The 27,891-nt window shown below is 53.9% G+C and overlaps 2 protein-coding genes across 2 annotated transcripts; both read left to right on the forward strand.

Annotated features, from left to right (window-relative positions):
• Positions 1-11,039: 11,039 nt before the first annotated feature.
• Positions 11,040-16,737, forward strand: LOC311625799 (pre T-cell antigen receptor alpha-like; the record flags this gene model as incomplete). Its single annotated transcript, XM_084890416.1, has 4 exons — positions 11,040-11,097; positions 14,062-14,382; positions 15,833-15,877; positions 16,454-16,737. 4 exons carry the CDS (start codon positions 11,040-11,042, stop codon positions 16,735-16,737), a joined length of 708 nt encoding a protein of 235 aa, XP_084746542.1.
• Positions 16,738-19,481: 2,744 nt separating this feature from the next.
• Positions 19,482-27,639, forward strand: CNPY3 (canopy FGF signaling regulator 3). Its single transcript, XM_084890360.1, has 6 exons — positions 19,482-19,733; positions 23,217-23,340; positions 24,299-24,395; positions 25,841-25,963; positions 26,125-26,242; positions 26,974-27,639. The coding sequence occupies exons 1-6, from the start codon at positions 19,583-19,585 to the stop codon at positions 27,177-27,179; spliced, it is 819 nt and encodes a 272-aa protein (XP_084746486.1). The 5' UTR covers positions 19,482-19,582; the 3' UTR covers positions 27,180-27,639.
• The last annotated feature ends 252 nt before the right edge of the window (positions 27,640-27,891 follow it).

Raw genomic sequence — 27,891 nt, forward strand, 5'->3', positions numbered from 1 at the left:
TATAGCCATTCACCAACTCCAGGAGCTTGCCAAATGACCCCAGTGGGTGTACGTGTCGTAGGGAAAAGTAAACCGTGTGAAGGAAGGGAGTAATCAATTCTAGTAATCAATTCTGTGCTGAACTTAAGGCATCCTCAGCTTTAGGGAAGGCTGTCTTGGCTTCCTCTGTCAAGCAGCGTGAGGAGGATGGAGATGAATCTCCTCTAAGTTTATGAAATAAAGGGCTTAAGTCAGCAGTAGTTAATTTTAAAGCAGGTCGGTTCTAGTTAATATCTTGTAATAATTTCTGGAAGTTATCTAATGTAAATAACGTGTCTGTCCAATTTTGAATTTTCTGAGATTTTATGGTTTTCCCTCAATAATGCTGTCAAGATAAGAAAAAGGCTATGCATAGGTTCCTTTGAACCTTTTCAGGTGCTATGCATAATCCAGCACTTTGCAGGGAATCCTTCATATATATATATATATATATATATATATATATATATATATATATATATATATATATATATATATATATATATGTATATCTTATATATAATTTAGAAGAGTCTCATTGTTATGAGCCAAGAGAATGCCATCATATAATGAATAATATAAGCCTCAGAATATTTTTTCCTTACAGGATGTAGGGGTAGGATCACAAAATCCTGACATAATGTAGGACAATTGGCCAATCCTTGAGGCAATACTTTCCATTATACCTCTTTATAAGCTCGTTAATATTTATTACAGGGACACTAAATACAAATCTTTTGCAATCCTCAGGATCAAGAAGAACAGTAAAAAAGCAGTCCTTAAGATCTAATACCAATATTGATATTGCAATGGGATACATGTAGGATTTAGTAACCCCAACTGAAGGGGCCCCATAATCTCCGTGGTTTCATTAATTCCTCTTAGGGCTTGCAATAGGCTCCATTTACCAGATCTTTTCTTCATTACAAATATGGATGTGTCCATGGGCTGTGAGTGGGTTCAATATGCCTTGCCTCAAGCTATTCTCAAACCAACTCTTGTCAACTTTTAACTTCTTTCCTAATGGGGGCCATTGATCAATCCAGACCGGTATCTGCAAGCCAGGTAATTGTGGCTGCTGTATGTTGAGTCTAAAAGATGATTAATGTTGAAAATTCTGGAAACCTAATCCGTGTCTCCTCTTTTGAGTGGATATTGGGATTGATGACTGACTCCCTTGCTGACGCTTTCCTAGTCCCTTTAGGGGGTAAAATCCTTGAGTAAGCATTAGAGAAGTCACAATGGAACTGGGGCTTGTTATTAAAACCCCCATCTGCTCTAGCATCTCCAGTCCCCATAGGTTAACAGGTAAATGTTGCAATACATAAGGTTGAAAACAACCTGGATCTTCCCATTGAAGGAGCTGAGCATCTGCAAGGGTTGAGTAACAGACCCCACTCCTGGCAATTCAGAAGCCATGGCGTTAAAGGCCAGGCCTGGGGCCAGTGTCTGAAAGCGATGATTGACACATCAGATCCAGAATCCAGAATCCCTTTAAAAGGCTTCCCATCAATACTTAGAGTTAACTCATCTCATCCCTGCTTAACTGTTCTTGCCAAGTATACAGCGTTGCTGGACCCAAAGCCCACTGCACCATGGGGCTGCCTTTCTGGATAGTAAGACAGAAGGAGAATTTGTGCTATTTTTGTGAAAGACCTGAATTATAGTATTAACTAGAGGCCTGGTGCACAAAATATGTGCATGGAGGTAGGGGTGTCCCTCAGCCCAGCCTGAACCCTCTCCAATCTGGGACCCCTCAAGGGATGTCTGATGGCCCATTTAGGCCTGATCCCAGTATTGGGATGGAGCCTAAACAGGCAGTCAGACATCCCTTGCACAATCCAGGACTGCTGGTTCCCAATTGCATGCCTGCCTGCCTTCCTGATTGCCCCTAACGTATTCTGCCTGCCAGCCTGATCAACCACTATCCACTCCTCTGCTAGCCTGATTGATGCCTAACTGCTCCCCTGCCATCCTGATTGCTCCTAATAGCCCTCCCCTGCAGGCGAGGTCACCCCTAACTGCCCTGCCCTCTGTCCTGGACTCGCCCCCAACTGTCCTTCCCTGTAGGCAGGGTTGCCCCCAACTTCACTCCTCTGCAGGCCTTGTCACCCCTAACTGCCCTCTGCTTCTTGCCATCTTGTGGCAGATATCTTGTGTCCACATGGGGGCAGCCATCTTTGACCACATGAGTGCAGCCATCTTGTGTGTTGGAATGATGGTCAATTTGCATAATATTCTTTTATTAGATATAATAGAGGCCTGGTGTACTGGTGGTGGAAAGCTGGTTTGCCTTGAAGGGTGTCCCAGATCAGGTTGGGGGTTCCCTTGGGCCATGGGGCAGCCTGGGTGAGCAGCCTGTGGTGGTTTTCAGGCTGGCCACACACCTTGGCAACCCAAATGGAGGCCCTGATATCTGGGATTTATTTTATCTTCTATAATTGAAACTTTGTAGCCTTGAAGGGAGGCCAGGGCAGGTAGGAAGCTTGGCTTCCTCCATCGCCAGGGTCAACCCAAGTCTCTGGCTGGTTCCAGTTCCATGGCTACTGTCAGCTTTGTTGGGATTCATTTATCTTCTATAATTGAAACTTTGTAGCTTTGAGCAGTGACCAAGGTCGGCCAGGGCAGCTGGAAGCTTGGCTTCTTCCATCACTGGGGTCAACCCAAGTGTCCTGCTTACTCTCGCTCCATAGGCACTGCCATATCTATTGGGATAATTTGCATACTTTCTCCTGATTGGCTGGTGGGCATGGCTTGTGAGTGCAGTGTAGGTAAGATCAATTTGCATGTTTCTCTTTTATTAGATAGGAATGTTTGTGCTAATACTTTAATCTATCCATTATAGTCCTTATCTATCATCCCAGGGAGAATTTGAAATCATTTTACTGTCAAATTGCTCCTTATTAAATTAATCCCATCATGCCCTCGGGAAGGGGAGCATACAATGGCCTGAGGCCCCTTCTCCTGGGTTAGGACATAAAGGGAGGTGGGACTGAGGTCCAATCCTTTACAGTACTTCCCAGAGTGGCACGTTCAGGTTTCCAATGGTTGGCTTTGGGGCTGAGCCGGCTGGAAAGGCTGCAGGGGGTCAAAAATAAGGTCCCTACTGTTTGGTGGGGCCGGGGCTGGCCCCGCTGGAAGTTTCCCTGCCTAGTGGGCATTAAATCGTCTTCAATATCAGTCTTGGAGCAGCACTCATTAACCCAATGCTTTCCTCTCCTGCATCTTGGACACAGCCCAGGCTGCTTGTTTCCACTCCCTGTAGCCTTTTGACTTCCATTTCTACCACTGGCAGTCTCTAGCACAATGCCCTAGCTTACCACAGTTAAAGCATCTCCCTTTTTCTGCTGACAAGCGGTCATTTCTTTTAATGTGGCAGCTAATACTGCTCCTTGAACGTAGGCTGGTCCAAGGTCAGCACAAACACGGATGAAATGAGGCACAGTACCATTCTTCCTGTAGGTAAGGCCTCCTGACATACTCCATTTGTATTTTCAACAGCCACTTGTTTCATGAGTATCATTCCAGCCTCAGGGTCAGCCACAACCCTGCCTACTGCTTGGAACAAGCAGCCACACGTCCTTGCCTAATCTTTCTTCAGTCTAGAGATGTTTCCCCTTTTTTTGGCAGCTGCCCCCAGGCTTTGGTGGCAGATATTTATCCGCTGATACGCTTGTATGGGTTTACCAACTGAGCCTGCAAAGCCCCAGGAGGTCTGGTGCCCATGAGCATATTAATTGTAATGGGAACCCCATGAGCTGGGTGTCTGCTAGCCTGCTCCCCACTAAGCTCTGCCCAATTCGATTTCCATAATGAGTAACCTCCAGGTGAGGGACAAGCCTTTGAGACAGTATTCCAATCACTACCCTGTTTCCCCAAAAATAAGACAGTGTCTTATATTAATCTTTGCTCCCAAAGATGCCCTAGGTCTTATTTTCAGGGGATGTCTTATTTTTCCATGAAGAAGAATATGTTACACATTTATTGTTAAATGAAAATAAAGGAAATTTATTACCTGTATACGGTACGGTAGTACGGTAATTGTCAACACAAACCAGACAAACTGTGAATCCTACAGTATCAAGAATTTACTCATTTATTCAGTGACAATCATGTCATCATCTTCTGGAACATCATAATAATAATCCAGTTCCTGAATTTCCTGGTGAATTTCCTGTGACTCCATTTCTTTCAGAATCAGTGGACCAAATCTCTCATGTTTACCCTAGAGGGGCCTTATTTTCAGGGGGCTGCCTTATATTTCACTCAGAAAGAAACCTGTAAGTAGGTCTTATTTTCGGAGGATGTCTTATTTTCGGGGAAACAAGGTAGGGGCCATAGCTTCCTATGATATTGTATCTAGTAAGCCTAGCACACAAGGGAAAGTTAGTCCACACATAGAACAAGAGGTCTTCAACTCCTTCCAAGTTTTAAAAGATATAGACTGAGGGCCATGGAGCATCTGACCTGCATTCTGAGGATCAGGCTGCTCAAATATAGGGTATAGACTGAATCCTGAAGCATCTTCCCCAGCCTGCCTGGCTGCATGCAGAGTCAGAGGCACTATATTTGTTTCTGCTTGTTTGGGGGGGGGAGGGGGGAAGGAGAGGCTTATGAGCAACAGTAAACTCCCCAAATGCTTGCACCTGACCCCACCTTCCCATTCCCACAGGCTGTTCCCTGGCTGCCTCCTCCTGGGATTCTCTTTCACTTTTGGGAGGAAGAACATTGAGCTCAGGGCTCTCCCGCAGCAGCTGTAGCCCCGGGGACTGGAAGAGGCAGCAGAGGCATCCATGGTAGTCTTCCATTCTTACTTCCCCTGCACATTCACCCATTCCTTTTCTGGAGTGGGGCCCAGGCAGTCAGGGACCACAGACTGAAAGTAGAGGCAGGAATTCCCTCTGGACCTTCAGCTACGTAACGGTCTCTAAGTTGCTTTCCTACCTCCTCCCAAGTCTCTACATTTACCTTTCCTTCCTCTGGAAACCATGGGCAAGTTTGATTTACCAAATCCAACAAACCAAGGAGCTGATGATGTCTAACAGAACAGCTTTAAGCATAGATAATACATGTAAGTTCCTTTCCTGCCATCCTGAATTTCCCATTTTTTACACCAGCTATTACTAAACCACGTAAACTGTGCTCCTTACCTTACCTTTTGCTTTTCTGCATGTGCTTCCCTGGAGCACCCTTTCACCTTGCAATTGTAGTTCCCAGAACTCAGGCCCCGCGTTGGATGCCGCAGGTAACACGCCAGCACTGCCATCTTTCCCAGGAGGGGCGGTGGGGAAGGACTGAAGAGAAGACTGACAAGAGAATACACGAGACACCGGTGGAACTCCGTGCCTGGACGAGGACACAAAAGGCACAGCCTGCAAGCAGATGTTTTATTTTATGATCTGATTAAAACAAGGGTAGATTAACATTTATACAAATGTCCTTGTTTTGACACTAGCTGCAACCCCCACAGCCCATTAGCTCTTAGGAATGAATTAGGGAGGACTACAGGTGAGGCTTAAACATTCCAGGAAAGCACAGGTCAGGCCCAGGCTTCACCTTAGAGACCTCCCTACAGGCCCCCATGGCTCTGGGTTGAGCATCCACGTATGAAGCAGAGGTCATGTTTTGATTAGGGGTCCAGGAACCTGCCTGGGCTGCAGGCTCTATCTGCGATCTGGGGAATGCATGAGGCAGCCAATCAATGATTCTCTCATCATTGACGTGTCTCTCTCTCTCTCTCTCTCTCTCTCTCTCTCTCTCTCTCTCTCTCTCTCTTTCTGTGTGTGTGTGTGTGTGTCTCCCTCTTTCTCCTCCCTCCATCCCTACTTTCTCTCTGAGATATAATTTTAAAATATATACATATTGAAATCATAACAATAATAAAAAATAAATAAAATGAACAGCCCTCTCTGGTTTTCTCAGTGCTCTGAGCATCAGCCCAGGGATCAAAGGGTCTAGGGTTCCATTTCTGCTCAAGGGCACATACTTCAGTGATAGGGTTCATTTCCAGCTCCCAGGCAAGGGTGTGGGGGAGTCAACCAATCAATGTCTCTCTCTCTCTCTCTCTCTCTCTCTCTCTCTCTCTCTCTCTCTCTCTCTCTTTCTCTCTCTCCCCCCCCCCCGTCCCCCCATCCCCTTCCCTTCCTTCAAACACTCTCAAAAAATCAATGGAGAAAATATCCTCTAGTGAAGATTATTAGCAAATGAATAACAAAAAACAAACAAAAAAATTACCAAATGGGTCAGCAATGGCACTTCTGGGGAGATACACACAAAAATGACAGGCAGGTCCTGAAGGGATTTGGGGCACCTGTGTTCACACCATCCGAGAATAGAAGCAGCCACCGGGGAAGGTGCACTGAGAGATGGAAGGATAAGAAGCAAAAGGGATTATAGACTGGGACCGTGGGACAGTGTTCCGCTTTCTAAACGGAAGGACATGCTGACACAAGCTCCCACATGGGTGATGACCCTTGAAGATATGATGCCTCCTGATATCAGTCAGCCCATCAGGGCATGTTCTGTGGAATTCCACTTTCATGAGGTGGTCAAACTCACAGGGACAGAAAGTGGAAAGTAGCAGCCAGGGACTGCGGGGAGAGGGAGGGAGAGTTCGGGTGTTTCATGGGCACAGAGGTTCCCTTTAGCCAGATGAGAAAAGGCGGGGAGCCTTATGGAGGGATGAACACGTGTACCAGCCCCCAGAGAAGGCAGAGGACAAGGAGACAGTGCATCTGACCACTCTGTCCCCTGGGCAGGCAGCAAAGAGGACCTCTCTCTCACCAAGCAAGGCAGGGAGACCCAGTCCAACAGGGCTTGGGTCCTGGCAGACGAGTGCCCAGACCCACATTCAATCAGCGTTCTGCTCCACGCTGGCGGGGTTGGCGAGTCCTTGGAGAGCAGGAGAGTGAATGTGGGTGAGCCTCCCAACAAGGTCACAGTGCCTGGTCCCTGCCTTGCCCCGACATGCCCTGTGTGGTCTTGACCTCTGTGAGCCTTGGCTTCCTCCCCTTGGCCCAGAGACGGGAGTGGTTGTGGGGTCAGTGAGGGGCACTCAGTGGCCTGGCACAGGGAGGGCTGAGCAGAGGATGGGGCCCACCCTCTGGCCTGGGAGCTCCCTCCTGTGGATGCGGTTCCCAGGGAGCTCAGGCATTCTAGAAGCCAGTCCGGAGAAGATCAGATTAATTAGGGTGGGTTCAGGGTAGTGATCTGAACTGCAGACTGGAGAGCATGAGGTCCGGTGGAACTGATTGGCTTAGCGAGTTAATCTGCTGGGAGGCGGGGCTTCCTGCCCATATAAGGGCGGAGGGCACCAGCCTGAGCCATTGGACTGCAGAGCCCAGGAGAGCAGGACCATGTCTTCTCCCGGAAGAAGAGCAGCGCGAGCGCCAGCCCTGCTGAGGGTCCCGGCACCCAGCTGTCATCCTCCCGCACATCTGCAAGCTCGGGGGGCCCAGCTGGGTGCTCCCTGCCCAGCCCGGATCCCGCTGCCCCTGCATCCTTGCCATCATCCTACCCGCCCTGGCGGCCTGCCCCTGCTTCCCCCCAGAGACAGCTGGGCCCCCAAGTTTCTCCTCATCCAGCCAGAGTCGGTGAGGAGAGGCCTGGCCCCCTGCACACCACTGCCCCCCGCCCAGGAGCTGTGTGACCCGGGGCTGAAGGCAAAGAAGCCTCCCAGGTACTCAGTCAGCCGGCCCCGGGCCGCCCAGCATCCTGCTCCAAAGCTCTCCTTCCTCCCCATCTCAGCTGCAGCAGCAGTCCCTCCAGGCCAGCAGCAGCAGCAGCCCGCCTGCCAAGACCCAGGGGCTGGGCAGCCAGCTCCGGGAGACACGTGCCCCCTCAGACCAGCCGTCCGTGGCCCCCAGCACCCTGCCCCCCAAGCCCATGGCCCGCGGCCCACCCGTGCAGAGTCCACACCAGCCAGTTCCAGCAGAAGAGGGTGGGGACAGAGTCACCCTTCAGCGCTCCCTCAGCCTGTTCCTGGACCAGTGTCCCCAGTTCTGCCCCTCCACCCAGGGAGCCACAGAGAAGGCGCTCCAGGAGGAGAAGGCGGCCTTCCACCAGAGCCCCAGGAAGAGGAAGTCCCGCCAGCCGGCCGCCAGCACCTGCCACAGACTGCGGGCCCTGGGCCCCGGCCCTAGGCCCGGACCCTGCAAGGCCTGCTGGCCGTGAAGCTCCCCGGCCCCGAGCTGGACACTCCGTGCTCTCCCTGCACCCCCCTCTCCTTCCCCGGGCCTTCCGGACAGGCGCTCCCTGCGCAGCCTCGTGGCCCAGCTCCTCGGACGCGGCAGCCAGGACGGAGCACGGCCACAGCTCCATGGAGGACACCAGCGCCCGCAGCACCGGGTCCTCTGGGAGGTCGGACAAGACGCCAGACCCAGCGCTCAGCGCCGCCCAGCGTTTGAAGGACGTGCCTGTGGAATTGGGGTTACTGGGTGATCACACATGTCTCCTGTCCCAAATGTCTAACAATAAAGGAGCGGTTCAATAAACTAGAGTCCATCTGTGGTTCTATTTGTCATCGCGTTTGTTTCCTGCCTGCCTGCCGTGGCCCTGGGTGGAGCATCGATGTAAGAAGCAGGTTGTCACGATTTGATTCACGGTCTTGGCACTGCCCAGATTGCATACTCCATCCCCAATATTGGGAATTTAAAGGGCAGCTGATCAATGTTTGTCTCTTATCATTGATAATTCTATGTCTTTATCCCTCTCCCTTTCTCTCTGAAATGTAATGAATACATATTAAAATAATGTTTATTTCCTGATTTTTAACATAATTCAGACTTATTGTAGAAAATTTCAGAAATAAACACCTAGAAAGAAGAAAAGGAAACTATTCAAAAATCCTACCACAGAGATATAAGAGTCGGAACATTTGATAAGCTTTCTCGTAGGAATAGTAACATATTCCTTATGCAAAATTGAGTGTAATTTTTCTCTTTAGATTGGAGCCTGTTTGTTTAAACTTCCTGTGTATGACATTATGTATTCAGATATATTAAAATGAAATCATTTATGACTTCTTACTATGCACAGTCAGTCTTCATTGTCAATAGATTCTTCTAAACTGACTTTAAGCAAAAAGAAGAGTAATCTTCACCATAGGCTCAGCAATACAGGCATGAGTTGTGTCTGCAGCATATTTGTGGACACAAAAATATTTAAATACTTCGAAAACCCAAAGTACTTCTAATACTAAATACTGAAAGAAACATGAACTTTCTGGTTCAGTGGTTGAACATCCACCCATGAACCAAGAGGTCACTATTTTATTCCAGGTCAGTGCACATGCCCAGATTCTGGGCTGGAACCCCAGTAGCAGGCATGCAGGAGGCAGCTGAACATGACTCTCCCTCATCATTGATGTTTTTATCTCTCTCCCCCCCCCACTGTCCTTTCCCCTCTGCCACCAATAATAATAATGTTTTAAACATGTGAACTATACATACATTTTAAAAAGATTAATAAAAACAAGATAATTATTTTCCAATCTGCTTATTCTGGTTCAGAAATGGAGAATTAGGGAAGTAAGTAATTTGGGGAAAGTCACACGACTCCTGAATGACCAGTCGGGGTTGAAAGCCACTGGTCTGCCCTCACAGCCCACACTCTGAAGCAAACTCTGTTCTAATCCCCTGTCACTGAACATTCTTTGAAAACACGATTTGAAAAGCTGCTGCATAATATTCACTAACATAAACATCCAAACATGCGTTAATTTAACTCTCCCCAGCACTGGGCAATCGGGTGTTTATAATTGCTTGCATTTGTATTTGGTTTTCGTTAATCCTCCCCCCATCTCCATCGGATATTTTTGCATTGCTTCCCCCCCCCCCTTTGAGGAAATGGATAAAATGCTAATAACTCTACTCTTCCCCCCATGTGAAGTTGCTTTCCTCAAATCCAATTAATCTTACAATGGAAATTACAATATACATTGCTTTTATTTATTTATTTATTTTAATAATTCTTTATTGCTGAAAGCATTACATATGTTCCCTTTATTTTTATTTATTTATTTAATTTTTTTTTGCTGTTTAGAGAGTGGGAGGGAGAAGAATGAAGGGAGGAGAGAGAAATATCAATGTGAGAGAAGCATTGGTTTCCTCCCAAATGTGCCCTGACCAGGGATCGAACCTGCAACCCAGGTATGTGCTCTTGACCAGGAGTTGAACTCACCACCCCTCCATGCAGGGGCCAGCGCTCTGACCACTGAGCCCCACCGGCCACGGCCTGCTCCTGTGGGTTTTGTTTTGTGCATACATCTTTGTCTTATAATGACCAAATCCCTCATTATTTCATTAGGGTGTATACACTAGATGGAAAGTTTTAGGATCAAAATGATAACCTACCTAGCTAAAGTTTAGTGAAGTCACTACAAATGGCATCTATCACAAGTTTGTTTGTTGCTGTTTTTAAAGAGTTTTACATGACAGTGCAGGGAATACATCAGAAACCTTTGAACCTTCTCAATTCTGTTGTGAACTTGAAATTTCTCTAAAACATAAATTGTATTTAAAAGGGGCAAGGTGACATGGACATGAGTTTATGGGCTTTTTGGCCAGCCACCAGGAACAGCTCCAGCCTGGCTCTGCCGCTGCCAGCTGGATGGCCTCGGGCAGGTCACTCCGTCCCTCTGGCCTCAGTCGCCTCACCTGTGAGATGGGAGGCACCGAGGCCAGGGGACGGCATGCAGTGCTGTGTGTTAAGCCCTTGCCATGCTGCCTGGTGCTCTGTGGCCTACAGATGGCAGAGCCAGTGTGGGCGGTGCTCTGCACATGGGAGGGAGTGTGGGCGCCCGCTCCTGCTGTGGGGGTGGCAGCCTGAGCTCCCTGGCCCCTGAGAGAGGGTGGGGTTGGGGGCCCAGGTGGAGCGGGAGGGGCCCCTGTGGAGGGAAACGGCTCCCTGGTGGAGCACTGAGTGCAGCTGGGCCTGTGGCCTGGGAGGCAGCCTTGTGGGTGCCTGCTCCCCAGCCCGCACCTCCGGTCTGCAGCTGCGACCTGCCTCCCAGCAAATGGGCCATGGCCGGGGCTTGGCTGCTGCTTCTCTTGGCCCTCGGGTGTCCAGCCCTGCCCGCAGGTGAGTCCCTGCCTGCTTCTCTCTCTCTGTGCCCCGTTTGTCTGCCCGAACCACCCTCTCCCTCTGGGCGTCCGGGTGTGGGTGAGATGCAGGGGCCCTGGAGGCACTGGAGCCTCTGAGAAGGTCTCAGCAGCCCACTTCCCGTCCCCATTCACTCTACCTCCCAGCCACTTGCTCGGGGCCCCGTCCTGCTCCCCTGGGGTCCACCGTGTTGGTGGGGAGGAGTCAGCTCTTGGGGTACAGAGAGACAAAGCAGGCTGGCGGGGTCCATGGGGCCGGGCGGAGAGCCAGGGCTGTTCTGTGATAGGGAGTGACGGGGCCTGGCAGTGCTGTGAGGTCCCTCCTGCCTTCCTGTCCAGGTCTCCTGCCCTCAGGGCCCTTTCCAGCGGGGCTCAGAGTGCCCGGTGTTCACCCCCAGCTGCCCCTTCTCAGGGGGCTCTCAGGGGAAGGCCCAAGGCCTCAGTGACTTCCCGGGTGCATGCACCCCCAGGCTCCAAAGATCAAGGCTGGAGCCAAAGGACTAGAATTGGGAGCGTTCCAGCTTCATGTAGAGCCTGTGCAAATTTGTGTGTGTGGGGGGGAGGGGGGGGAGGGCGGGGGGGGGGGAGGTAGGAGGGAGCCCTCGGCCTTTGAATGAAGACATCTTTGGGAGCTGGAGCTGACCCAGTGTGTCACAGCTCTCCCTCCCGAGGAGGCCAGCCATGCCCGTGTGGGGCAGGGCATGCCCAGGGCAGGCGACTGAGCTCCGGGAAGGACGCAGCCAGGGTGAGGAGGAGCAATCCTGGGGGGCTTTGTGGAGGAGGCAGATGCTTAACTCACCTTGGGGAATGTCTCTGCATGTACCACTGCGAAGGCTCAGGAGCTGTGGTTCCTGGAGCTCACTCCTCCCTTTGTCTGTGATGCCTCATTAATGATAGCATGGATAGAATCCGGATACTCATCTGCCAGGTGTTTTACATTCATCAACTTTATTCTATGCAACAGCTCTGTGGGGCTGGCGTCACTAACGCCATGATACTGATGGGACCATTGAGACTCAGTATATCAAGCGCCTGAGACAAACCACCTCTATCAGAGGCCACGTCCCAGGTTGGCCCACTGTGTCACATAGCAGAATCTTAGTCATCCTTCACGTGGGGTGATACGTGGGAGTTGGAGTTGCCGAGCTCTGAGCTCACATCTGAGTGGGCTGCTGACCGTCCTCATGCTACGGGTCAGTTATTTGACCTCGAGAAATCCTCTGTGAGCACTCCACACCCTTCCTCCCCACAAAATTCCCTCCATGCATCCCAGCAGCCTGCGCATTTCTTTGTCCTGGCTACACTCGGAGTTGTGGGGTGTGTGTGTGTGTGTGTGTGTGTGTGTGTGTGTGTAGTTTTTTGTTAATCCTCACCCAAGGATATTTTCCCATTGATTTTTAGAGAGAGTGGGAGGGAGGGGAAGAGACAGAGAAACATCAATGTGAGAGAGACACATCAATTGGTTGCCTCCTGCATGAGCCCGCAACCAATGTACATGCCCTTCACTGGAATGGAACCCAGAACCCTTCAGTCCACAAGTTGACACTCTATCCACTGAGCCAAACCAGCTAGGGCTTTACTCACACTTTTAATTTGTTTGGGGATTTTAACCTTTAAGATTTAATTTTTATGAGCAAATATCCAACTGTTCAAAAATAACATTGTTATGTATTAAATGAATCATCCTTACTGAAAAGACTAAATTTGTGGAAAATTAGGAATATTCGGGAAAATAAAGGACAGATCTACCTGAATTACAGGTTCGATCCCCGGTGGAGGCTGTTTCTCTCACATCAATGTTTCTCTCCCTTCCTCTCTCTAAGCATGTCCTGGGGTGAGTAATAGAACAAACACCCTTCCATATGCCACTCAGATTAACAAATGGTTACAATCTTGCCATATTTGAACTGTATTTTTTAATATATTTTATTGATTTTTTTACAGAGAGGAGGAGAGAGGGATAGAGAGCTAGAAACATCGATGAGAGATGAGAGAGAAACATTGACCAGCTGCCTCCTGCACACCCCCTACCGGGGATGTGCCCACAACCAATATACATGCCCCTGACCGGAATGGAACCTGGGACCCCTCAGTCCGCAGACCGACGCTCTACCACTGAGCCAAACCGGTTTCGGCTGAACTATATTTTTAAAAATGTATTTTTGTATTGATTTCAGAGAGGAATGGAGAGGAACAAAGAGATAGAAACATCAATGATGAGACAGAAACATCCACAGGATACCTCTTGCATGCTCCCTACTGGGGATCAAGCCCAAAATTGAGGCAAGCGCCCTGAGCAGGAATCCAGCTGTGGCTCCTGGTCCATAGGTTGCCACTCAACCCCTGGGCCATGCCAGTCGGGCTGAACTAGACTTTTTTTTTTAAAGAAACAAAACCTTGCAGACACATTTGAAGCCCCTTTAGTCTAATTCCAGATCTTATTTCCTCCCGTTTCTCCCCAGAAGCAACCACTCTCCTGAGTCTGGCACAACCAGGTGTTATGCGTGTTTGTTTCCATTGAGACTGAGTGCTTTGAAAGCGGGGACAATGTATACGTAAATTCTTACATATAATATAATGTTGTATATAAATTAATGTTGTATTTTTAATGCCTTGCACAGAAAAGTTCAGATATGATAGATGGGTGATGGAAAGATGATGGATGGATGGACGGATGGACGGATGGACATATAGATGGAAAGTAGAGAGAATCGCTGTAGAAAACATGGATGATGGAAAAGAGTGAATGAGTAGGGAGGTGGATGAAAGGGTGGAGGGAAGGAAGGGTGTTTCAGGGGAAAACGCAAGGAGAGAGGGCTGGTGGAGAGGACGGAGGGACGGATGGATGGGGAAGGCAGACAGAAGCACAGACGCCTGCAGTGAGGTGCGGGCCTGGGAGGGCACGGGCAGATCTGGGCGCCCACAGGTGCACGCTCTCTTCCAGGTGTGGGCGGCACCCCCTTCCCCTCGCTGGCGCCCCCCATCACCATGCAGGTGGACGGGAGGCAGCAGGTGCTGGTGGTCTGCCTGGTCCTGGACGCGGCGCCCCCTGGCCTCGAGAGCCCCGTCTGGTTCTCCGCTGGCAACGGCAGCGCCCTGGGCGCCTTCACCTACGGCCCTTCCCCAGCCGCCGATGGCACCTGGACCCGCGTGGCCCAGCTCTCCCTGCCCGCGGAGGAGCTGGCATCCTGGGAAGCCTTGGTCTGCCACACGGGGCCTGGGGCTGGGGACCGCAGCCAGAGCACACAGCCCCTGCAGCTGTCAGGTGGGGACGGAGCCTGGGCCCTGAGTGCCCTGCCCCTTTCCCTCTCCCTGGTCCCGGGTTTGGTGGGAAGGAGGCGGGCCCAGACCACGGGGGCATGAGGGGGTTCCAGTGACCACCAGCCAGGGGAAGGGTGCCTGGGCTCAGAGCAGGGCCACCTGAGGCCCTGAGGCCTGGGGTTTGCAACTGTGACATCTCACCCAAATCCGGGCTCTGTGCATGTCTCCCCTGAGGTGACGGTGCCTCCTCCCTCCTAGGATGGAGATGTGCATTAAGGTACATAGCTTCACCTGCTACCTAGGCCACTGTCTCGATACCCAGGATTAATATCTACACATCACCTATATGACACCCCCCCTATTAGACCCAAACAATGAGTGAATAACTGATTGCTGCCACTTACTCAGTGCTTACTCCTGCCAGGTACTATTTATTGTAAACACTTTACATTTATGAAGTCATATAGTTTTCCTCATTGTATCGGGGACAGAGAAGTTAAGTAATATGTCCAAGGTCATCTATTATTATTACTTTATTCTTTTTAAAAAAATATATTTTATTGACTTTTTACAGAGAGGAAGGGAGAGGGATAGAGAGTTAGAAACATCGATGAGAGAGAGTCATCGATCAGCTGCCTCTTGCGCACCCCCCACTGGGGATGTGCCGGCAATCAAGGTACATGCCCTTGACCAGAATCGAACCCTGGACCTTTCAGTCCGCAGGCCTACACTCTATCCTTTGAGCCAAACCGGTTTTGGCTATTACTTTATTCTTTAAAAATATTTTTTTATTGATTCCGGAAAGGAAGGGAGAGGGAGAGAGAGAGAAACATCAATGATGAGAATCATTGATAGCTGCCTCCTGCATGCCCCGCACTGGGGGTGGAGCCCACAACTCGGGCATGTGCCCTGACCGAGAATCAAACTGTGACCTCCTGGTTCATAGGTCGATGCTCAACCACTAAGCCAGGCCAGCCGGGCTATTATTACTCTATTAATAACCAGATGGCTTCCTCTTTTTGGATTATGTTGGTTTTAACATAATTTTTGTTGAACGAATCCTCTGCCTTCCAAAGGCTGCAGAGAAAACGGTTCCTTGTCTGGAAGTGCTGAGGCAACTCGCCTCCCAGGGGCACAGCACAGGGGGCGGCAGGGAGCCAGGCAGACCTGGGCCCCTCGGAGGACCTGCAGCGAGTGGGCTCAGGTTTCCACTGCCGGTTCCTTTGTGCATTTATCCAGTGTGCCATGAACAGGCCCGTGTCAGGGCCGGGGCACCGTACTGGGGCGGGGGGCTCGGTACTGGGGCGGGGGGGCACAGTACTGGGGCGGGGGGCACCATACTGGGGCGGGGGGCTCGGTACTGGGGCGGGGGGCACAGTACTGGGGCGGGGGGCACCATACTGGGGCGGGGGCACAGCCCATCCCGAGTCTCACTCCTTCTCCTTGGCTGGCAGGAGAGACGTCCTCAGCCAGGACTTGCCTCTGGGAGCCTCTGGGGGGTGAGTACTGGGGCCAGGACTGCAGGTGCCGGGGGCTCTGGCCTGGGGGGTCCGATGGGGGTTGGTAGGGTCCCTGAGGAGCTGTCTGGCTGGCTGGGTTGGTGCCCTGGCCAGCCTGGGCCTCTGTGCACAGGCGGGTAAGACCTCTGGCCCCAGCCCGGTGCCTGGCCTCCAGCTGGGAGCACAGGTGAGCCTGTGAGAGGGGCAGCCCAGGGGAGCGGCAGCATCAGGGCCTCGGAGGCCCCTGGGAGGCGTGGGAGCCGTCACCCCACCACCTGCAGGTCATGGTCCCCCCGGCCTCCTCCGGCCACAGGCTTCTGAGCGGCTCCTCTCTGCAGCGAGGCTGCCTCCTGCCCGGCCCGGCCCCTGACGGGGGATGTAAGAAAGGGAAGGTGAGGCGGTATTTGTTATTCCCAGGAGGAGGTGCGGTCAGACACCAGGAAGGACCTGCCCTGAAGTTGGGGGACCGCATGGAGGGGGAATGGCAAGGGCAGAGGACCAGGCCCCTCTTCTCGGGGACATTGTGGGGGTGGGGTGCTGAGGAGCCCGGGCCCAGCCTGCTCCTCTCTCCCGCAGGGACGGGGGGCCGTGTGCTGAGGCTGGGGGCGCTGAGGCTGCTGCTCTTCAAGCTGCTGCTGGTGGACCTGCTCCTGACCTGCAGCCGCCTGCTCACCCCGCCCGCTGCACCCGGCTCCCCGCACTGGCCGCCCCGCAGCCTGGGCGGTCGGAGTGACCCCGCTCAGCCGAACGCAGTCGTCCCCGGAAGAGGCCCAGGGCTCAGGCCTCCTGCCCCGCCGGCCTGTCAGCCCCGGGGTTCACCCCTGCCCTCTGGACCCCACCCTGGCGGGAGCGCTGTCTAAGAGCAGGCGTGCTCTCTGCCCACCCAGCGCCCCGTGCTAGGGGCCTCCCGCCTCGGAGGGCACTGCCACCTGCTCCTCCTGGACCTGAGCTTCCTGGGGGCCGGGTGGTCTCCCTCCTTCCCCTGATCCGGTCTGGGGGAAAGGCTGGTCTCTCCCCTCTGACTGGGAGTCCCGGAGGGCGGAGATTGACACGGGCATCCTGGGACATTTGAGATGCAGAACACTGAGGACAATTAAAGGAGAACTTCAATGGCACAAGCAAAGCACAAGTGTTTTCATTCCTGTCTTCTCTGGTTTAGAGGAGGCAGAAATCTGGGAGGCCTTCCCAGAGGAGGAGGGCTTCCTGAGGGTAAGACCGTGGGGCTGGGGGCTGGGGAGGGCACTGTGCCTCCTGTCTCCTTACTCGGGGCCCAGCAGGAGGCCAGGCCCCTCTGGCTCCTCACCCTGCCCACGCTCTGTGAGAGGTGGGGCGTGCAGCCCAGGAGCCTGGGAGCCCGGGAATGCGGGTGCCGGGCCTGATGGGGAGTCTTGTGCAGACACCACTGAGGTGAGCAGGGCCAGGATCCCAGAGGAAGGGGAGTGTGCTCAGCGCCAAGAGCACTGACGGTCACCCCAAGCTTACTCTGATTAACCAAGTGAGGGTCATTATTCATTTCACAAGCATTCACTGACCGTCAACTCAGCCAGGCACTGCAGCGGCTTTTGTCTGTTTTGTTTCCTGAGGAGGCTTCTTGTGGTGATAGAACATGGGGCTCCATGAGGGGTGTAGGCGGCGTGTCCCCTGTTCCTTCAGCACCGCCCTTCCCAGAGGCTCCTCCAGTGGCTCAGCCCAGGCACCGCGGGGCGCTGTGGCGCGGATGTCCCCGGGCCGCCCAGAGCAGCCTGCTGGACTGGTGGTGCTACTGGTCTCCCCAGGGTGTCACTGGGAAAGCATGTTCTAATGCCCCTCCCCCAACGTGGTGTCAGGGACACCGCCCGCTTCCTTGAACGCGTGCCCTCTTAGCTGCTGGTCCATGGAAACCCTCACTGTCTCCCCCACTGCCCACCTCTCGCCAGCCTGTCAGAAGATTCTCCCACCTCTTTTTGGATTATTGAGGGGGGTGGGAGGTCCCACAACTTCCATGGATGAATCTGTCCACATCCCCACAGGGCCCGCTGCTTCCCCAACGCACAGACTGAGAAGGGTGGGCTGGGTCAGGGGAGTCATAGCCTCAGACTTCCTCCAGTCATCATCCCTCCCAGTCCCAGCCCCGGACGCTGAGCTCAGGGCTCCTGCCACACTAATTCCTGTCTCAGTAAATGTCCCCTCATTCTGGAAGCCGTGTTCCCTTAGCTTCAGCACCCTCCCCATGCCCCCAGTCCTGCCTGCCCCGACCACTCCCCACCGAGACCGGTTTAATGTTGTCTTTCCGGAGGGCTCCTGGAAATGAAGTCCCTGCCTTCTATGCGCTCAGAATCCAAAGGAATAAATAATAGGGCATTAGAGGACCGATGTTACCGAGAATTAATTCGTGAACTTTCTACAATCTGCTCCATAAGCTTTAATCCCATTATCCTATTGGAACTTCCCAGGAGCCGGCGAGCCTCCAACAGCCGCTGGAAGGATCCCTCAGCCATCACAGCGCAGACAGCGAGGCCAGAGAGGACGTGGAGTGTTTGTTCTCACGGGACAAATGTAGGGACTCTGGGCACGAAAAGAGCTGCTTAGAGGCCGGGCTGTGTGAGTCGGCGGCGCCTATGAGAGTGGCGGGCAGTAGCCACAGCAATAATAATAAAACTTTACAAAAGCTGCTCACAGGAGCTCTGCGTTATATCAGCCCCCCAAGGGGGAAGTGACGTGAGAGGAAGCGGAGAGGCCGTGAGGACGCTTTCCCACCTCTTCTAGGCCAGCAAGCCGCTCCCCCTCGCCCCTGCCCCTCCACACACACACACACACAGACACATACACACACCACACACCACACACACACACACACACCCCACACACAGACACACACACACACCACACACACAGACACACACACACACATCCCACACACACACACCACACACACCACACACACACACACCACACACACACACAGACACACACACACACACACACACACCCCACACACACACAGACATACACACAGACACAGACACACACATCCCACACACACACACACACACACACCCCACATACACACAGACATACACACAGACACAGACACACACATCCCACACACACACACACACAAAGACATACACACAGGCACACACACACATCCCACACACACATCACACACACACACACACACCACACACCACACACCACACACAGAGAGACATATACAGACACATACCACACACAGACACACACAGAGAGACACATACACACAGAGAGACATACACAGACACACACAGACACACAGAGACATACATACACACACACACACACACACACACACACACACACACACACACACACACACACACACACACACACACACACACACACACACACACACACACACACACACACACACACACACACACCCCGGTCCTAGTCCTCCAGCCCCGCCCAGAGCCTCCGTTAGGGGTGGGGAAAGACGTTGCCATTGGCCACCGAGGACACCATCCTCTCTCTCATTGGCCCAAACCGAAAGGGGCTCGTCCTCCCATTTGCTGGAGGGCGAGCCCGGAACGCCCATTGGCTGCGCAGCCCGCGGGCCTCGCGCCGGGCGGCGGGCGGCCGGCGGCCGGGGCGGGAGGGAGGGCGGGCTCGCTGCCCGGGTGCGAGGCACGTGTGCGGCCCGGAAGCGTCTGCGGCGCTGGGAAGCGCAGCCCGGGCGGTCCGGCCGCCATGGAGCCCCTGCCTGAGCGCGCGCGCCGGCCCGGGCCCCGCTGGCTCCTGCTGCCGCTGCTGCTGCTGCTGCCGCCGGCCCCGGGGCTGGGCCCGCGCCGCGCCCGCGCCGAGGAGAGCGACTGGGTCCGCCTGCCCAGCAAATGCGAAGGTGAGGGCGGGCGGGCGCCGGCGGGGCCGGGCTGCCAGGAAGGTCCGGCTCCGGAGCGGGACCCCGGGGTGCAGGGGCGGCGACAGAGCGGGTGTGGGTGCAGCCGGAGCTCACAGACCCTAAAAACAAGCACTGCCATCGGGGCGGCAGGTGCCTTGCCGGGTGAAATGCAGGTCGGGGGCCGGGGAGCCCCCGCTGGCCTCCCGGCGGCGGGGGAGGCTGGTGCGCAGGGGAGTCGGGGGCTCCGCGGGGAAAACAGGAGTTGGCGGCGGAGAGAAGTAACGGGAGGGCCCCGCGCAGGACCCCGCCCGCGCAGGCCCGGCTTGAGGAACCGAAAGGATTCGTATGACTGGTCCGAGGGGAAGAGCCCGAGCCCCCCTGGGCCTCACCGCAGCCCCATCTGTGGGACTGGCCGCCTCCTCACCAGCTGTGAGCTCCCTGAGGACCGAGACCTTCTCTCCGATATTTTTGGAATAAATATAAATAAACAGGGGCAGTGGTGGGGGATGGAGGGCGGAGGAGGAGCTGAGGCTTAAGGGGTCTCTTTGAGACTGAGGGAGGAAGGTTTTAGGAATGTGGAGAAGAGAGCATCCCAAAGACCCAGGGTGTAGGTGTGGAACCAGAGGGGGAGAGAGACAGGGTGGGTGCTGGCCCATGAAGCAGAGATCCGGGACTGTGAAGGGCCCCCCTTTCCTTCCTCCCCTTCCCACCCCTCTAACCCCAGGCCACCCAGAAAGTGGGCTTTGAATCTGTTTCATCCCAATCCCCAGCCTCAGTCCCCAGCCTACAGCAGGCCAGATGGCCCCTAAGCACTGGGAGGTGGGGGCGGGGAGCGTTTAGAACACATAATCCTCCCCTGGAGAGAGGGGAGGGGAGGTGCTTCAGAGAAGGGGTGAGTCGGGGGTAGGTCTCCCTCTCCCCTGAGCAGACCCGGGGCTGTGATGCTTTCCTTTCCCTCCGCCTCCGGTGCCGACCAAGATCCAGTGGGGGTTTCACTTCCTCTTCTCTTTTCACTATTTTATTCTGATTCCAGAGAGCCCCTGCCGTGTCTCATATTCTCCGAAGCTCACCTTTCTTTCCCTCAGAGGCATTCACAGGTCAGAGAAGCGCAGGGCTGGCAAGGATCTTTGAGACGATTGTAGCGCAACCTTGTTTTGTAGGTAACTGATCAAGATTACTTTAGAATATTTTTAGTCGCAGGATGGTGTGGCAAACTCCAACCCTTAGGCTCTTAATCGGGTATTTACTCTTATTTATCATTTTGTTATTAAGTGCTGACCATGTGTGGCCCACACAGCCTGCCTCCGGGTTCTGGAGCCTGAGTGACACAGGCCTTGGCACAGAGAAAGGGGAACTTGCCCAGAAGAAGAGGAAGTGCATGTCTGTGGGTGTCTGGGTGGGCGCCATGAGTCTCCCCCAAGACTGGATCCCCAGAGGGGGTTCTGAAGAGGTGAAGTTTGGGAGAGTTGAGAGGCAAGGTTTGGTGAATAGTACAAGAGGTAGGTTGATGGGTTCCAACCTTCTGGGCCTGGAATATCACAGGCTGAAGGTGGGCACAGGAGCCTTACACAACTCTGAGATCACCAGCGTATATGTTGGAATTTTCGTGTGTCCCCAGTTTTCCAAGCCACTTAGTGATGTATATGTCATCCAGTTTCACCACGCAGGCCTCCAGGGGTACGCTTGTTTCGGTGGTAGTAATTGGTCTTCTACCGAACTCTACCGCCCGTGCTATAACAAGGCTGGTGGCTGTATTCTTTTCAGAAGCTGCTCAGCCACAAGCACAGCCTCCCTCAGGACACCTGTCATGTATCCATTCCCAGCAGAGCCCCAGACCAGAGGAATACAGAGCAGATCCAGGACATGCACTCACTCTGGGGACTCCTAGGTCTGATTAGAGGCAGGAGAAAGGACCAAAGGCAGCACAGTCCTGGGATGGAACCGAGAGCAGGTGGGACTATCCCTGGAGGGGGGAGGGCTCGGTGGGTTGGAGTGTCGTCCATACATTGAAAGGTGGCGGGTTCGATTCCTCGTTGGGGCACATACCTAGGTTGTGGGTTTGATTTCTGGTCAGGATCGGTATGGGAGACAGCCAATGGATGGTTCTCTCCCACATCCATGTTTCTTTTTTAAAAAATAAATTTTATTGATTTTTTTTTTTTTACAGAGAGGAAGGGAGAGAAGGAGGGACAGAGAGCTAGAAACATCGGTGAGAGAGAAACTTCGACCAGCTGCCTCCTGCACACCCCCTACCGGGATGTGCCCACAACCAATGTACATGCCCCCGACTGGAATCGAACCTGGGACCCTTCAGTCCGCAGACCGACACTCTATCCACTGAGCCAAACCAGTTTTGGCCACATCCATGTTTCTTTCTCTCCCCCTTCCTCTCTGGGTGAGGATTAAAAAAAGAAAGAAAGAGCAGGTGGGATTTGTACAAAAAAGGATTCCTGGGGAGGAGACTTTTATGGTGAAGGTGGGAGACTGGGCAGAAAATTCCAAGGCCCTGGAGGGCAGTAAGCACTTCCTAAGGCTAAGGCACTGAAGTGGCAGCCTTCCTTACGCAGTGAGAACTGTCTGTTTACACTTCTTTCTGCTCCATTAGACCGAGTCCCTGGAAGGAGGAAAAGAGAGAAAGCAGCCTCCGGAGGGGACCGATGCGGGAATAGAGAGCTGGTGTTGCCCAACGTGTGAAATCCAGCGATAAGACAGTCACAGGAGACACTTAGGGGGCAGTTGGGGAAACTTGTATTAGATGGCCTTGGAATTATTGTCCATTTTCCAAGGAATCAAAATTTGTTTTGCAGTTAGGTAAGAGAAGGTCCTTTTTCTCGGGAGATGCGTGAAAATGCATGATCACGTATGCAGGGGTGAAAGATCATGATGTCTGCAACCTGCTTTCAAAATGGCTTAGCACAGACGGTGTATACAACAATGTATGCGGGTGTGGGCAAAGGATGTTCACAGCTGTGAGCATGCAAAACAGTGTATTCTTGTATTATTAATGATTATTAATTATGAATGATTGTATTACTTATGTGACACAACTGTAGACCTACTTTTGCTCACTCCGTAAATGGTAGAGATATATTATCACATTGTTTTATGTTGTATATTGGAGAGAGCCGCTGGTAAATCATGAACCACTGTTGAATGTGAACAGAAGGAATATAGTGTATGTTCATGGTACTCGTTCGGCTTTTCTGTATGTTTGAAAATTTTAAAGCTAAAGTGATGGTGGGGGCAGAGGAGCAGGAAGGAGCTGGGAGGAGTGACGTCGGTGGTCGAAAGGCCACGAGTGGACAGGGGCACTGCCAGCTCCTCCCCTCCCAGCGGAGGGACGGACCACGGACCCTCGGGGGCTGGGAGGGGGACTCAGCCCCGCGTGCTGCTGTCCCCCCAGCTGGGAGAGGCGTGGACCTGAGTCTTGCTGGGAGCTGCTCCCAGAGGACACTCACCGCTGTGCTGTGCCCCCTCTCCCAGTGTGTAAATATGTCGCCGTGGAGCTGAAGTCGGCCTTCGAGGAGACTGGCAAGACCAAGGAGGTGCTTGACACCGGCTACGGCATCCTGGACCGGAAGGCCTCCGGGGTCAAGTACACCAAGTCGTAAGTGAAGGGGACCCACCGGCCCGGCCCGCTGTGTTCCTCAGGGCTCCCTCGGCCTGGCGTTCCCGTCTCCCTCCAGCCAGGCAGACCCGCCGGGGGAGGCAGCTCTAACGGAGGCCTGCATGTGCCCGCTGGTTCTGCGACCAACTGATTGGGAGGCTTTCCTAAATCCCTCCGCTGCTCTGCTTCACATCCCTCCTCTGTAAAAGCCAGACCGTCACTCCCAAACGTTTGGGTTTCATGGACCAACGCAATTTAAAAAATATTGGTAATGCGAGATTACCAACATTTAATTTTGCCAGGTATAACTATCAAAAAAAAAAAAAAAAGCACATAAAACTTCCATCAGCTCCAAAACCAGTTTGGCTCAGTGGATAGAGCGTCGGCCTGCAGACTGAAAGGTCCCAGGTTTGATTCCAGTCAAGAACAGGTACCTTGGTTGTGGGCACATCCCCAGTAGGGGGTGTGCAAGAGGCAGCTGATCGATTCTCTCTCATCCGATGTTTCTAACTCTCTATCCCTCTCTCTTCCTCTCTGTAAAAAAAAAAAAAAATATATATATATATATATATATATATATATATATATATATATATATATATATTTTTTTTTTTTTTTAAACTTCCATCAGCGATGGTCATCCTTTCAAAATTAAATGCTATTTTTAACATCAAAATTGTATGCATTTTGCTTTATTTTTAAAAAAAAAAAAAAAACCCTACAGAATCATTGAGCTTTATAAAAATAAAAAATCCTTCCCTGGAGCTGTTAAAACTTTGTCTCTCTGGTCTGTGTTCCAGCATGTCAGAGCACCCAGACCAGATGACCTATCTTCCTTCCAGCTCTGACCTCCCGTTGGTGAGATGCGCAGGCGCTGGGGCAGCAGGGCTGGAGGGACGGACCGCGGACCCACCGGGGCGGGGAGGGGGACTCAGCCCGCGTGCTGCTGTCTCCACAGGGACTTGCGGTTAATCGAGGTCACCGAGACCATTTGCAAGAGGCTCCTGGGCTACAGCCTGCACAAGGAGAGGACCGGCAGCAACCGGTTTGCCAAGGTGGGACTGCGCTGGGCCTTGTTCCCTGCGGGGCGGGGCCTGCGTGGGGCCGAGTGCTCTGCTGGTGTGGCTGTGATCTGAAGACCCTGCCCTGGAGCTTCCCTCCGCGGCCTCCTCCCACTCTGTGGTTTGCTGTTTGTGGATCTGGGTGGCCTGCCTGTTCCTGGGCCATAGGCACACTCATAGCGGCTGGGCCTGCCCGGCAGGACCCCGGTCAGGACCCTGCCTCGGTGCAGGGAGAGGGAATGAGGGTTTGGAGAGGAACCCAGAGCCTCTGGCCCTCCTCCGGGGCCCGGGGCACATGCCTCACCCTTCCCGCAGAGGCCTCGGGAGGTAAGGCACTCACACCACCACCAGTGCCCTCTCCCTGGAGAATGCGCTTTTGCCAAAGGCCCGCACTTCCTCCTCTGCCACATCGCTTCACCCGAGTCCCCTCCTGGCAGAGGAGATCAGTATGGACTCCGCCCTGGCTGGTGTGGCACAGTTGGTGGGGCGTCGTCCGTACACCAAAGGGTCTCGGGTGGCTGCCCAGGCAGGGCACATGCCCGCATTGCAGGCTCCATCCCCGGTGGAGGGCATGCAGGAGGCAGCCTGTCGATGGTGTGCTCTCACTTCGATGTTTCTCTCCCTTCATCTCTCAAAATCAATAAACTATTTAAAAATAAAGTAAAATTTGTATGAGTTTTGTACCCTAGTTGATAATAAATTTGTGTTTGCTTTAATGTAAAAATGTTAAAAGTTAATTTTTCATAACAAGAAAGTTAGAAACAGCCTAACCATCCGTCAGACAGGCGTGGCTAAATAGATTGATTGGCCGTGCACTGGCCTGTTCACAACTGAGGAACACAGGCTGAGGCAGCTCTGCCAAGACTGAGCTGAATCTTCTCCAGCGTGTGTCACTAAATAAAAAGGCAGCATAGTGTGTGACACACACATCACTGCTGTGTAAAAAGTGTGGGAGGGGCGAGGAGGATGCATTGGTATGTCTGTTGGCATGTATTTGTATGCATCATCTCTGGAAAGGTAGTCTGTTGTCTCGGGGAGAGACCTAGGAAGCTGGCAGAAGAACCCCCAGCAGGGAGCGGGCCTGGGTGAGGGGAGTGAGCCCAGCCACAGTGCGTGGGGGGGGGGGGGGGGGGGGGCAAAACAAACGTATTCCCTGGAAAAGGAGTGTCCCTTCAGAGGACCTGAGGGCACAGCAGACCTGTGGGGAAGGATAAGGTGTGGGGAGGCAGGACAGGGCGTGTGTGTGGGTATGTGTGTGCGGGTGTGTGTGCATGCGTGCATGTGTGGGGGTTATGGGAGGGACGCCTAAAAGAGTGGAGAGGAGGGTGAGGACCCTAAGAGGTCTTGGCTTCTCAGACTGGCCTTGGGCCTCCGGCAGCCCCCGCTGAGGACGGCAGGAGGCAGGGAGGGACCCCGCTCATGTCCAGTCACTCTTCCAGGGCATGTCCGAGACGTTTGAGACGCTGCACAACCTGGTCCACAAGGGGGTCAAGGTGGTGATGGACATCCCCTACGAGCTGTGGAACGAGACCTCCGCAGAGGTGGCGGACCTCAAGAAGCAGGTAGGCCCGGGGGTGGGCACGGCTCTGCTGCCGAGGAGGCCGCCCCCGGGGCAGGGGCCTCCCCCCTCCGGCCGCCCGCCTGTCCCGGTGGCCGAGCCCCGCGGAGCCCCTCGGAAGGGACCCGGTGCCGGGCCTTGCCAACGCGAGGGCTGTGGTTCCAGTGCGACGTGCTGGTGGAGGAGTTCGAGGAGGTGATCGAGGACTGGTACCGGAACCACCAGGAGGAGGACCTGACGCAGTTCCTCTGCGCCAACCACGTGCTGAAGGGCAAGGACACCAGTGAGTCTGAGGGAGGGAGGGAGGGAGGAGGCAGGGCGGCTGGCCCTTGATCTCATTGTTTGCTCCCCCGGGTGGGGGGAGGTAGGGAAGGGAAACAGAAAAGAAATACGAAAGAGAGGTTGTTTCCTAGCTGGGTGGCCAGCGTCCTATACACCGAAAGATGGTGGGTTCGATTCCCCGTCAGGGCACATCCCCAGGGTGCAGGTTCAATCCCAGGGGTGGGTACGGGAGGCAGCCAATCGATGTCTCTCTCCCCTGGAATCAGTTTTAAAAAATTAAAGAAAGCTGAAACCGGTTTGGCTCAGTGGATAGAGCATCGGCCTGTGGACTGAAGGGTCCCAGGTTTGATTCCGGTCAAGGGCATGTACCTTGGTTGCCGGCACATCCCCAGTGGGGGGCATGCAGGAGGCAGCTGATGGATGTTTCTCTCTCATCGATGTTTCTGACTATCCCTCTCTCTTCCACTCTGGAAAAAATCTATAAAATATATTTTTTGAAAAATTAAAATTAAAATAAATCACTGCCCCCTGGGAGCTTGACGTGACAGGGTGGGTGAGAGGCGCCGAGCAGGTGCAGAGCAGCATGCAGGGAACTCCGAGGCCCCAGGAGCCTGGGTCCCGGGAGGTGGGATAGGGACTGGGATGTCAGGCAGCCATGCCAGCTGCCCCTCCCCCAGGCGGCGCCCCAAGCAGCGCTCCTCACCAGCAAACCAGCCTCTCCTCCTCGCCCAGGTTGCCTGGCAGAGCAGTGGTCCGGCAAGAAGGGGGACACGGCCGCGCTGGGCGGGAAGAAGCCCAAGAAGAAGAGCAGCAGGGCCCAGGCCTCGGGGGGCAGCGGCGGCAAACAGAGGAAGGAGCCGGGAGAGCCCGGCCCCCAGGAGGACGAGGGCGTCCAGCAGGCGTCCCCCCTCACACACAGCCCCCCCGACGAGCTCTGAGCCTCACCGCAGCCCCGGGCCCAGGCTCCGGCTGGAGGCTGAGGAACCTGAGACTCGGCTCTGGCGGCAGACGGCGCCCCGGCCCGGCCCTCCCGCCGCGCTGGGTCCTCTCTTCCCGTCGGGGAGAGGCAGGGCTCCGGGAAGAACTCTCTCCCCCTCTGGCAGACATTCTCTCCTGGCGAGGCTGCGGGCGGGCGGGCGGGCGGGCGGGCGGGCGGCCTCGGGGCTGCCGAGCGCAGTGTGGACTCGGGAGCGGCAGGTGTCGCTGGGCCCCGGGACTGGAGCCCGCTGGACCCTGTGGGGAGGGCACGCCGGGCCTTCGCCTCCCCTCACGCCTGCCCCCACCGCGAAGCAAGACTGCAGGCCCCAGCCCTCCTCTCTCATCCTCCTGTGGACACCTTGTGCTCTGCCTGGCCCTCCCCAGGGCTCAGAGTAAAAGCCTTTGGCCTTTTTGTCCTGATTTCTGGGTCACCTTCAGCCCCTGAGGGGCCTCGAGCCCCTTCTTGCTGTTCCCTGCCCTTTTCCTTCCAGCCCTGGGGGCCGAGGACGGGGAGCGCCCGGGCTATTTTGGGGTAAAGGGCAGGCGTGGGGGGAGGCCCAGCACAGGGCCGGCCCCCTCCCCCGGGCCAGGAGGGGCCTCATTTTTGCCCCGAGCACCTGGCTGCCCTCATTCCCACCTCCATCCGGCCGGCCTGTTGGTCTTGGACCTTGT

Source organism: Pipistrellus hanaki, assembly GCF_964339955.1.
Source record: "Pipistrellus hanaki genome assembly, chromosome: 7".
NCBI lineage: Eukaryota > Metazoa > Chordata > Mammalia > Chiroptera > Vespertilionidae > Pipistrellus > Pipistrellus hanaki.

Coding starts and splice junctions, on each gene's coding strand:
- CNPY3 (XM_084890360.1), top strand. CDS start 19,583: ATGGAGCCCCTGCCTGAGCGCGCGCGCCGGCCCGGGCCCCGCTGGCTC. Junction 24,396..25,840: donor GCAGCAACCGGTTTGCCAAG/GTGGGACTGCGC, acceptor TCACTCTTCCAG/GGCATGTCCGAGACGTTTGA. Junction 25,964..26,124: donor TGGCGGACCTCAAGAAGCAG/GTAGGCCCGGGG, acceptor CTGTGGTTCCAG/TGCGACGTGCTGGTGGAGGA.